General features: G+C 36.5%; 1 protein-coding gene across 2 annotated transcripts in view; it reads right to left on the bottom strand.

Moving 5' to 3' along the window:
• Nucleotides 1–373: 373 nt before the first annotated feature.
• LOC118804664 overlaps nt 374–13,100 on the bottom strand; it is a 96,973-nt gene continuing 84,246 nt past the window's right edge. For both annotated transcript variants that reach the window (XM_036565236.1, XM_036565235.1), the window contains 12 exons: nt 12,853–13,026; nt 12,527–12,694; nt 12,078–12,251; nt 8,126–8,299; nt 7,304–7,480; nt 6,807–6,980; nt 6,303–6,476; nt 5,320–5,487; nt 4,789–4,962; nt 2,267–2,443; nt 1,420–1,578; nt 374–661 (listed from right to left, as the gene is read on the bottom strand). In XM_036565236.1, the coding sequence (XP_036421129.1) occupies nt 514–661; nt 1,420–1,578; nt 2,267–2,443; nt 4,789–4,962; nt 5,320–5,487; nt 6,303–6,476; nt 6,807–6,980; nt 7,304–7,480; nt 8,126–8,299; nt 12,078–12,251; nt 12,527–12,694; nt 12,853–13,026 (2,041 nt within the window). In that variant the 3' untranslated portion in view covers nt 374–513. The remainder of the gene's footprint in view (nt 662–1,419; nt 1,579–2,266; nt 2,444–4,788; nt 4,963–5,319; nt 5,488–6,302; nt 6,477–6,806; nt 6,981–7,303; nt 7,481–8,125; nt 8,300–12,077; nt 12,252–12,526; nt 12,695–12,852; nt 13,027–13,100) is intronic.

The raw sequence follows: 13,100 nt of genomic DNA, 5'->3' as shown, positions 1-13,100 counted from the left end.
CTTCACTCTCCGCTGTTGGATGGTTTGCGTCTTTCTCTTCACTCTCCGCTGGTGGAGGGTTTGCCCCTTTCTCTTCACTCTCTGGTGGATGGTTTGCGCCATTCTTTTCAGTCTGCGCTGGTGGAGGATTTGCGCCATTCTCTTCACTCTGCGCTGGTGGATGGTTTGCGCCATTCTCTTCACTCTCCGCTGGTGGAGGGTTTGCGCCATTCTTTTCAGTCTGCGCCGGTGGAGGGTTTGCGCCATTCTCTTCACTCTGCGCTGGTGGAGGGTTTGCGTCATTCTCTTCACTCTCCGCTGGTGGAGGTTTTGCGCCATTCTCTTCACTCTCCGCTGGTGGATGGTTTGCGCCATTCTCTTCAGTCTGCGCTGGTGGAGCGTTTGCGTCATTCTTTTCAGTCTGCGCTGGTGGATGGTTTCCGCCATTCTCTTCACTCTGCGCTGGTGGATGGTTTCCGCCATTCTCTTCACTCTGCGCTGGTGGCTGGTTTGCACCATTCTCTTCACTCTCTGTCATGTGCTTGCCACCTTTACCTTCTCCACCTGTTTCCTTATCTGTCTTTTCAGTCTCTGTTTCACCTGTTGTTTCTGACTTTTTATCAGTACGCCCGAACCAAGAAAATACTCCTTTAAAAAAATGTTCACTGATGAGTGTTCAATTCTGAAAGGAAAAAATGAACAAAAAATTATTCCAAATATTATTTACCAAACATCTCACTGTTTTTGTGTGTGGCACTGACACAGGTTTAGAACTGTATGGTAATAAATAATCCATACCTTCTATGAAGTGTATACTTTCAAAATTCTGAGATATATTAACAGCTTTACAGTAATGTTCACATACATAATATGACCTTTTCAGCAAGCAATATCCTACATATTAAAAATAAATATATATATAATGCAAATCAGCAATTTCTAATAGAGTCGTTCTCATTGTTTAACCATGTGGTTAAATCATACATACCATTATCATACCCATCATTTTTTCACTGCATCTCCATTTCAAGTTGTTTGAGCCTTTACATAAGATGACATTTTTCATATGTTTGATTGTTTTACTTTTCCTGACAAGCCAGAGCTCCATATCATGTAATGCTTATACAAAAGGTAATTTACTTAACTGCCTTTCAAAAAACTCATGGACTGGAAGACAACTATGTTTTAGGCAAAATAATCTTTTGCTGTTTAGGTTAGTACAAGAAAGAGTTAAAATTAGTAGACCAATTAGGTTACATTCAGTTGATTATTTTGCAAATTATTGGCAAAAGTCACTTGACATTTTCAGCTGATTTAAACTGCAACATAAACCCAGAGCAGGTTAGAAAACTAAATTAATATGATTGAGTTGATCAGATCCTGAGTTAAACCCAAAGTTATTCACCTCTGATCTTTTTCTGTCTATCTGTGTATACTTACAGTATCTTACATCCTGAATCCTTCAATACTTCAAGGTCATTCACTGAATTTCCTATTTTGTTGTCATGCAGATCCAGCTCTTTCAGGTGTGAAGGGTTTGATTTTAGAGCTTCAGCCAGAGCAGCACAGCCTTCCTCTTTTATACCACAGTTCTTTAACCTACATATGAAGAGAAACAGTTCATTACAAACATTTAAAAATAGGTTTAGTGAAAACGTCTCACTTGCTTTGACGCATGAAAGCTCAGTTTTGTTTCTAAATATGTTACATGCTACCTCAGTTCAACTAGAAATGTAATCAAAACTGTGTAGTGTGTATAATACTGCACATTATATATATCCAGGATACCTAATATAATGAAGGGAGTACTTAACATTAAATTGAAAATTAGGGGTGTAAATCAGTGCTTCATGATGCATATACATAAAGGTGGCAATTCAACTGCTTCAGTTCTGGAATCTAATAATCAACTATAATAATGGCCTAAATAAAATTCTGAGGCTGTTTTTACATGTAATCATCCACTAGATCTCTATCCCTTACCTAATTTTCCATGATTCAGTTAACTGACAGACAGAGCAGTACTGTCTATACTCTAATACTGTGTAAATATCTTCTCAAGACACATCTGTTTATCCAGTATATCCTAAAAATAATTTCATTACTGATTCATAACAAAAGAATCAAAAATGATCAGAAAGGTACTGAATCATTGTGAAATCTGATATCTTGTGATGCACTGAATTGTTTCCTATAGAACTGTAATTGCATCAAATCATTGAGTCCACAGATCTACACCCTTAGTGAAAAGCTAACGTGCTGAATAAAATGCTGAGTTTTTACTCACTTCAGTTTCTCCAGTTTACAGTGAGGATTCTTCAATAGATTGCAGAGCTCTTTCACTCCTGACTCCTCTAGTTTATTCTTGTTCAGATCCAGCTCTCTCAGGTGTGAGGGGTTTACAGTCAGAGCAGAAATCAGATCAGCACAGCCTTCACCTTTAACACTGCCTGATTTATACAGCCTGCAGAGGGAGAGAGAGAGAAGGAGTTAGAAGAATTCTTTTGTTGTAAGTTGTTATTCATATTTAAACAGTATGAATGCTGAAGGGTTCTTATAAGAAGCCACCTCCATTGGAGCCACCTCCGACCCATGACTTTACAGTTGGTGGCTCAGCCCTCGTACTACTAGGCTACTACTTGCTAAATCATTGTTGCTTTTAAATGGGATGCCAAGTAGGTAACAAGGTAAAATAACAGGTACTTAAAGCATATGTCAGCCAAAATCATCCATAATACATTTCTGTCAACCTGCTCAAACCACATTCAGTTCTTAAGTGAAATCATGCAGACTAACCAAAGTGATTTAGGACATGTGATACTATGTGACAACTTTCTGTGAACTATAAAAATGATGGGCCAATGTCCTAAGCCTTCTGCACCAGTTTGACACACAATATAAACGCAATCTACCTGCATGTAATGTAAGAAAGACAAGACACAAGACAAGACACACAAGCGTGAACACACAGTTATTGCATTGTTGCATATAAAAACGCAAAATGTGCTTCTCTCCGTCTTGCATATGCATTTGAGGGAGGGCTGAACAAAACAGAGGAGGTTCGAACAGAAAATGGCTGGAGATGTACAGCTGACTACAAATACCACTTGACTAACAAAATTTTGAGCAGCTTGCAACAGCCAGTTTTGCAACAGCCACCTTTTCTGAATCATTCAGCTGAAAGTGTAATTAACTACATAAAATACCTTTTATCAAATTGAATAGGATTAGAGAAAATAAACAATGTCAGATACTGGCAACCTGAAAACAAAATAGACCAGCAAATAATGGCATGATAAAAAGATGTGAATTTTTAAGTGTGTGGAATATGGACAGTTCTTAGTGTTTATTAGTGATCTCTCACATGCAACCTGTGCTTCACAAACTCATTTTTGTAGCTGGAGTAGAGCTTCATTTATTAACACTGCTCTTTCTTCATGACCAAACGTCTCATGTTTGTTGACCACCTATTTTTTATTTCACAGCACATTTTAAACTTTATGCCTTTGGAGCACACAATTAGTGGAGCAGAACTTGATGTAGCTAAAGATAGTACTGGATTTGAGAATATTGCTCTATAGACCTTCTAGCCAGTGTATTTCAGAATCTCGCAACAAAAACTTACATTTTGACTGCACATTTTGATACAAATGTCAGCTGCCTATTTAATGACGGTAATGTAAAAACATAACAGAACTGTAGCCACAGTAAATGTTCTATATAATGTATAAGAAATTTATTATACGCTTATTATTAGTATATACAATTAAACCTATTTAGAGATGTTGTTGCTGTTGTTACATTATAGAACACTTTGTTGTGAGAGGTTTATTCAGGTTGCAAAATCAGACATAATAAATGGTCTCACAGTAAGCAAATGTAACCTAGAAGCCCACAGGGTTAGTAGACTGACTTAACGACAGAATTACACCCATGGGCTTCAAGTTATTCCGATGATATAGTCCTATTTTTTACTTTCTGTAAATGTTTTTATCTATGCAAACCTTGCTGTTTTACTTTTTGTTTAATTGTTTAATTAAGGATGATATTATATTGAACATCAGCATAGTATTTATGAAAAAGAGAAATTGAGATATTAAATGTGTATCACAAAATACATGTATATACTCTGTTTTACTGATTTAAAACCTTCTCTTAGTTTTGTTTTAATTTCTGTATGTAGGCGTTGGCCTCATTTGCATGCCTGGGTCAGTGTCAAAATTTGTGTAAATTTAGTTTTTTTTGTTTTTTAGCAGTAGTGTTGTATTCACTCATCGCAACAGGAAGTACCTGTGTAGCTGTACCCACGCCTGTACCCATGTACTCTTGCCTCCACCGCTCCTGTCTTCCTGTTACTTCCTTCGGCCTCTTTTAGAGTTACTGACTACTTGCTGAACTTTTTAGTCCGTCCTGCTTTTAGAACCCCCTCACTCATCCACTGCTGTTACTGCAGTCTATCTTTTACTGAGGACTGAGATTATCACCATATGGTCAATATTATGTCTTACACTTCCACATGATATAATGATGAATACGTATCAAAACACTGCTTAAGAGGTGAAGTTACATAAGCCTGAGACTGTTACACATAACAGCTGTAAAGATTAACAATAGAATTAGATTGATCACAACACTCTTTAGGGTCACTTATTGTAATTGGATTAGTAAAATTAAAAATCCTAATTGAACCATGATTGCAGTGTCAGTAAGATTTCCACTGGGAAACAACTATGGTTATGTAACTCAGTCTAAGGCCAGTGTGCAGGTAGAAAATCAGTCCAAACATAGTTAATGGATCCAACGTCTTACGTAAGTTTCTCCAGTCTGTAGTGTGGATCCTCCAGTAGAGCACACAGCTGCTGCACTTTGATGTCTTTTGGTTCTTTCGTGCTCAGATCTAACTCTCTCTGCAGTAAGGGGTTTTTACGCAGAATGTCATTAAGACATTTCCAGGCTTCCTCTGCGTCATCACTGTTCAGCAGTCTGTAGAGAGAAGAATATCACCTCCACCTTAAAAACTGTATATTACTATATAATAAGAAACAGGAATGAGAAAGTTTGTGTAATCAGTATGTTATCACAGGCTGTATCTGTTATAGCATGTTACACTTCTCTATTATTATTTATGCCAAAGTTTTGGTATAGCTCTGTTTAATTACACTGCACACCTTACCAACATGTTTACTGAACGCATAATGAGCTTAACCTTACAGTTTAACAGCATCAAATAATTGTATATTATATTGTAAATAATTCAACAGCTCAAAGCAATTATATTTTTTTAATTACCCAGGTGACAATTTAGTATAGATAGATATAACAATTTTTTTAATTTCTCACCGTAGTGTTTTCGATGAATCCATGAATAAATCTGTGAGCAGCTGTACTCCTGTATCTCCAGGATCGTTCCCTCTGAGATCCAGCTCTACCAGGTGTGATGGGGGGTTTGATTTCAGAGCTGAAGCCAGAGCAGTGTATCCTTCCTCTGTTACACTGCAGTATGAAATACTACACAAAAGACAATGTTTATTCTTCAGAATTAATAAATCACAAGAAATTGCATATGTTGTATTGGCGCCTGGTGAAATATGCAAATTCTTATTCATTAATAATATGGGCTCTATTTTCATCAACATAGTACAAGCTTATAAACAAGGTGCAAAATTACAGCTTGTGTGTGGGTGTGATGGGTATAATTTTGTAAATTGTGTGACCAACACTGCAGGCACTAACTGGGCACAGAGCACTGCAACTGTAAAAATGGGTGGGCCTAGAATGAATATATTTTGAACAGGATATGTAGGGCCAGCTGCAGTCACACTCACTATAAAAATGTAAATCCACAAAGCCAAGTTGTTAGTAAAGGAATGCAATTTTGCGCTGCATTTAAAATCAGAAAATACCATTTTGACTTTCAGTATCTGTGCAAAGAGTTAGCAAGTGCAATTTTAGACTAAAGCAGGTTTTAAAATAACACTGTTCATCACAGTATGAATGTCACACCCTGTTGAACTACTTATGAAAACAGAACCCAAGGTTTTTAAAATACAATTAGTGTTATCTCCATTAATACAGGTAGTCCTTTCCCATCACATCACAGGGATCAAATGTGTTAAAAGAGAAAAGTGACCTAACATGTTTTTCGGTAAGACCCTAAACATGACAGTTTACTTTTTCATGAATGTCGCATCCACTAGGTAAGCAACAGCTACTGCGTTTTAACACTGCAAACAACATAAAACAATTAATCAGAAATGCAATCATTAAAATCAAGATGAAATTTCAGAAAATTCTAAGTAGATTGTAATGTTGAATAATCTCACTTTAGTTTCCTTAGCTGAGATGTAGCATTCTTCAACATGTCGCAGATCTTCTTCACTCCACAGTTTCCTAGTTCATTCCCTCTCAGATCCAGCTCTATCAGGTGTGAAGCATTTGAACAAACAGCTGATGATAGAGCAGCACAGCCTTCCTCTGTAATACTGCACTTATTCAGCCTGCAGACAGAAAGAACCTATAATCTTTAATTATTGACATAACTTTGCTTGCAGAAAAGAAAATTAATTTCATGTATTAGTATTTTCCTTTGTATTAAATAAACCTGCACCCAATTTGGATTGACCTTCCTAGATCAATGATAAAACTGTCTAAAACTGTTTCATAAAAATAGTTACAGCAATCAAATTGTACATTTTCATATGGCATAATCATAATCTGTTATTACTTGACATTAATACATACATCTCACATAAAACAACACTAGTATATTGAACTAATTTTATAGATTGGTTGTTAACAAAATGAATCAAAAATCAAAAAAGTCTGACTTCAGTATCTGAGTTCTGCAGTGTGAATCCTGTAATAGATCACAGATCTTCTTCATTTCTGAATCTCCTTGTATTTTCCCACTCAGATCCAGCTCTCTCTTCAGTAAGGGGTTTACTCCTAGAATGTTAGACAGAGAACCACAGGCTTCCTCTGCAGCAGAACTTTTAAAAAGCCTGCAGAAAAGCAGAATAATAAGCAACATTTATTACTTTACTTTTTCTAAGACTCCAACACATGCTATTTAATAGATCAGCTTTTAGTAGCAGTCCTTTAGTAAATCAGGGCTATACAGAGCAGCATCAACAGATAGACTTTAAAAGTTATTTTGACATTATAACATTCAAATTAGTACAAATTACTGTTGATAATTAAAACATATAATAACAAACAATACGATCATGATCAAAAAAACGTTGCCATTATTTTGGCCTTTAGTAGTAACAAAAACAATAGCACCAATCATTAGGACACAGGTTATGATGTTAAAATAATTCACCTCAGTGTCTTCAGTTTATATTTTGGACCCTTTTGTAAAACAGTGAGCAGCTTCACTCCTGTATCTCCAGGATCGTTCCCTCTGAGATCCAGCTCTATCAGGTGTGATGAGGGGTTTGATTTCAGAGCAGAAGCCAGACCAGCATATCCTTCCTCTGTTATACTGCAGAATGAAAGACTGGAGAGAAAACACATGTTAACTGTACTCAAGTAGTTTAATGGAAGTTTGTTGTGTTTTGAAAAGGGAGTAAAACTGAGACTGATCATATAATCATGTAATAAGAAATTACAACTTCATAGAATCATCTGAAAATTTCAGTCAGTGCTTTGTAGAGTGGTGCTTCACAGAGCCATGCAGGAGGTGCACAAGATCAAGCCTATGGTATATATGATGTGTCTGTTTTATGTCCTTTGCATGTGGTTACTTTGGTGATTTGTTTTGCTCTGTAATATTTTCATGTTGTCTTGTACTTTTCTGTTTTGCTTGCATGTGTTCATATATGTTGACATATTGTTCATATTTTTAAACATCAATCTTCTTATGACAGATGAAAATTAACCATATACATAATAAAACAATGATGCTGATTAGAATGTATTTCCCTCAAGAAAGTAAAATAAGATTAGCTATATATGTCCATAATTATTGGCATTCTTGGGTGACATGGGTGACTTTAATAGCAGCGCCACACAAGTCCACTACAATATCAGTGACTCTGCTGTACTGTGAATCATAACTAAATAATATCTGGTTAAGTTGTCCTGTTGTCAGAAAGTGACCAGTGGTGAATGGGGTAGAGGAAGGAGGAAGGATTTCACTTACTGTAGTTTTTCCAGAGTGCTCTTTGAATGCTTTAATAATTCAGAGATCTGCTTCACTCCAGAGTTTCCTACTTTATTCCCACTCAGATCCAGCTCTCTCAGGTGTGATGGATTTGTTCTGAAAGCTGAAGCCAGAGCAGCACAGCCTTCATCTGTAATACTGCAGTTATTCAGCCTGCAGAGAGAGAGAGAGAGAGAGAGAGAGAGAGAGAGAGATTTTCAGTCATATTTTTTACTTTTTTCATCATTTACATAGTTTACATTCACTTCAATTATATTTTTGAAAGAAAAACAATGCATTAGTTTCTCAGTGCTTAATATCTTATGCAGACAACATTGCTGCTACTGATCTCTGGTCTCATTGAAAGTTCTCCAAGAAATCACTGACTACAAGGTCAAAGACCACCAGCTCACCAACCACCTTGGTATGTTATGCCATCCCCTATTTACTGTTTGTCTGTTTAATCCCAAGGCATTAATAGAGATAGTAATAAGCTAAAATTTACACCTATATTTACATTTGTGAAAACAATTTTTTTCAATGTTACGTAAAGATTTTTTAATTTCTTTTAAAACAAAGATGAAAGATTTAGATTGATTGAGTTTAATTAAAAACTGTCTCAAAAAATTCAGTCCCACATTTTCATGTCACTACTGCAACACAAAGTGTTTTTGTCTAGTGGAGCATTATTTTAGCTGCACCTCTTCATTTTAGAGCAGGAAGTGACTTAACTTTATTGTCCCTCAAAGGGGGAAATAGATTTGCAGTTCAGACAACTTTGCATTCTACACAAAATGTAAAACACCACAAATAACACTATATGTCACATCACAACCTCACCCCCACAAAAAAAGGCCAAGATGGCACTAGCTTTCCTCAGAACCCTCTTTTATTTATTTATATATATATATATATATATATATATTTATACACACAACAGTTGGGCCTGCCATACCCCAATAATTTTACCTGCTATCTCAACAACACTTAAAATCAATCACCATATCCTTTGTTTTCAAAACATTCAGAAGAAGAAATGACTGGTAACACCATGACACAAAGTCATGAACTGCAGCTTCATGAACACAGTCCAGTCACCCTAACAGGCTAAAAAGCACTATCATCCACACACTTTAGAGTATGCCCATTTTCATGACTGCTCTGACACTCATTTGTATACATAATGTAAAGGAGAGGAGACATACAATGGCCCTGTGGAAAACCAGTAGAACCAGTTTATAATATAAGAGAACATATAAAATATAATGAAAAATATCACACAGTTGATCTGTGCACCTTATCTGGGCCTGGGCTTTTCCTTACTTGAACCTGGTGAAACAGTCTCCTAACACTAACTATACTGATCTCTGCAGCCCTACAAGACCTGGTTCTATCCTTTACTTATTTATTTCAGCTGTAAAAACATTAGTATTGAGTCTTGTATAAAGAACATTAGCTTATCAACAAAATATGTATCTGTATTAAAACTACCAAGACTAATCCCTGTAAAATCTTCCTCACTCAATCCTACCATTTTCTTCATATCCTGCCAAGCAGCCTTTATAATATTCCTACTATGATCCCCCTCAATCATTTTTTTATACCTTAGCCAATGATCTCACAGCTGATCAGCTTTTTTAATTTCCCTCACTTCATTGACCTTGCCATTCATTAGAGATCCAAGGTTTGCTATTGGGAAATATCCTTATTCTCTGAACAAGGATTATGCAATTTGTACAATAAGTAACACAGTCACACACCACTTTAGTGAGGTCATCAGTAAAGATTGTAGCCTCCTGAAAGGCAGACAAAGCAATTTGTACAATCAAAGCAACACTGTACAGCCAAAATAAGGTCCCCATTTCAAACATGGACACATCATCTTTGTACTTTTCCCTCCTTAAAACAGATTCATAATGAGGACAAATGTACACTGTATTATGATCAGGTGACCCAAGTGGAGGGTACGCAATGGATTTAAATTGTCTTCACCCCTTCAAGGTCTGAGGGCATTTTCTTGATTTTTGCATATATTCTTAAATTTGCCTTTGAAGGCACTTGCATATGACATGATATCCACATGTTTTATATTAAAATGTTCAGAATACTCTCAGCTCTCTCAGCCCTAAACCTGAAAAGTTGAAGTCTAATTAGGAATTCCTAATATCTCTTCTGAAAAACATAGCTTTACTCATGAGGACAGATTTTTTGCGTGGGTTCACAAAAGTAGTGGAATGTATGAATGAAATAGTAGACAAATGTTCTTCTCATCACTGCTTTCCAAAACTGCTGCAGCAACTTCAGTGGCTGCACACTATTTACACACCATTTCATGTCTGTGTCTGAGGAGAATGAACAAAAAATTGGTTTCTGATGTGATGTGTAAGTCTTCAGTGATTTCTTGAGTGTCCACTGGTCAATTTTACACAAAAATTGACTTACAAAACCACCAGCAACACACATAGTTACACACGCAGATGATGTGTTTTTCAGCACCTTTTCATAACTGCCTCATAACTCTGCATGTGAATCATGTACAATCTGGCGCTAATATGCACTTGAAAGGGCAGACTCTACAGATTCAGAAAATATTTGAACCGTATTTCTGAGACGAATTATCAGAAAGATATTAATAGAAACACTAAGAAATATCTAATTTGATGCCCTGGTGTGTTTGTCGACCCCTGAAGGTTAGTGGACTCCTAAAAAAGATCTAGGATTTTATTCCCTTGAGTGTGACAAGTTAATTACTGGTAAAAGTTACTGCTCACTGCCTTCTTTAAATTGCAGTGATTAAAATGTCCTAAAATAAGGTTAGGAGCATCAGGAGAGATCAACTGCAGTTTAAGAAGCACTCCGGAAATCGTATCAACAGCAATTTTAGCATTTGTTTGGGGATGAACATAAACAGTGCTAACAAATATATGGGGAAATCTTTGGGAGGTAGAAAGGCCTTAACAACACAGAAAGCAACTCAATATCAGCTAAACACAATTGTTCCCATACAGTAATGTTAGTACAGCCAGAATAATAGAAGGCAGAGGTAGGCGATTTTCCTACTGTAACTTCTTTACATGTTGGCACACTCCCCCCTTCCTCCCCCGTTTCCTAGTCAGCCTAGATGACCTAAAGCTCTCCGAGTCTGCAAATCTGTAGTCACCACAATCATCCCCTTGGTCATGTATAACAGAATGATGTTGGATGAAAATACCAGCCATTGAGTTTGACTACTGTAACTCCAAACAGGGTTGATATTTTATCCAGTTAGTTTCAAATCAAATCAGTTGTGAGAACTTATAAAACATTGAACATCACAGTGAGACTGCATCCTTGTCCCTATTAGCCACATTATGAGCAGTTAGATCCCATTGTTTTGAAGTATGTCCCAAAGTCTGAAAATCAGTGTGGAACATTAATAGTTGTCAGTACCTAAACGCATATTTTGAGTAAATAAGTAAACTTTTTTTCACTCTCGTCTGTACCCATGTACCATTTCCTCCACTTTTCCTGTCTTCCTGATGTCTCCTTCTGCTTCTGAAGGAACAATTACTGACTTCTTGCTGCACTTTTCAGTGCATGCAGATTACAGAACTAATTGTATGCAGACAGCAGAGCAGCTGAACAGGCCCTTCACTCATCCACTGCTGATACTACAGTCCATTCACTGTGGACTGAGATGATCACCCTATGTATGTCTTACATGTGCCTTAGAACATGGTTTAAGAGCTGAAGTTAAATAAGCCTGAGATTAATACACAAACCAAACAGTTGCACAGATCAATAATTCATTACATTGATCACAACACGCTTCAAGGCCAATAACTGATAATAGATATATAGATAGATAGTAGACATGTAAAATTTAAAATAATAATTGGGTCTTAATTCAGTGTAAGGCCAGTGTGCAGTTAGAAAATCTGTCTAAACATATTTTATGAATCCAGTTGCTTACATAAGTTTCTCCAGTCTGTAGTGTGGATCCTCGAGTAGAGCACACAGCTGCTGCACTTTGATGTCCTTTAGTTCAGTCTTGCTCAGATCTAACTCTCTCTGCAATAAGGGGTTTTTACCCAGAATCTTATTAAGGAATGTATAGGCTTTCACTGCATCACTGCTCTTTAACAGTCTGTAAATAGAAGAAAAACACATCCACATTAATAAGTGTATAAGAAAAAACATTAGCAACCTGCTACACCAGAATGTTAGTGTAATTAATATGCAATTGCAGTCTGCATCCGTTATAGCAAGCTGCCCTTCACTGTAGTTCTTGCCATATAGTTTCCATCCAATACAGTTACCATCTGGGTTAATTTCCCAGCACACATTTTCATTCATCAAATATAAAAAAAAACAAACAAACAAAAAAAAAAAACAAGTGACAATTGCTTTATTTCATCTTACCTGAGTGTGTTCCTTGAATCCACAAATATTTCTGTGAGCTTCTTCACTCCTGTTTCTCCAGGATCATTCCCTCTGAGATCCAACTCTATCAGGTGTGATGAGGGGTTTGATTTCAGAGCTGAAGCCAGAGCAGCATATCCTTCCTCTGTTATATTGCAGAATGAAAGACTGGAGAGAAAACAAATGCATTACTAAAACATCATGATGAAAACTTTGTTTTTAAGTAGATGACATCATTATCATTCATGTTTATGTTTGAAATTTAATACTATGATTAGAAATGCCTTCATGTTTTTAGTGTTTTTAATGTGAAAAAACGAACTCACTTCAGCTTCTGTAGTTTACAGCACTGATTGTTTAATACAGAACAGATCTGATTCACACCAGAGTTTCCTAGTTTATTCTCACTCAGATCCAGCTCTATCAGGTGTGAAGGTTTTGAATAAAGAGCTGATGATAGAGCAGCACAGCCCTTCTCTGTAATACCACTCTTATTCAGCCTGCAGACAGAGAGGAATTGTGGAGAAAAGATAATTTTAGTTTTTAGACTTTTTAAAAGAGTAAGTAATGCAAT

Source organism: Colossoma macropomum, unplaced genomic scaffold (assembly GCF_904425465.1).
Source record: "Colossoma macropomum unplaced genomic scaffold, Colossoma_macropomum, whole genome shotgun sequence".
Taxonomy (NCBI): domain Eukaryota; kingdom Metazoa; phylum Chordata; class Actinopteri; order Characiformes; family Serrasalmidae; genus Colossoma; species Colossoma macropomum.
The sequence above is the reverse complement of the archived record's forward strand: the minus strand, read 5'-3'. Positions and strand labels throughout refer to the sequence as shown.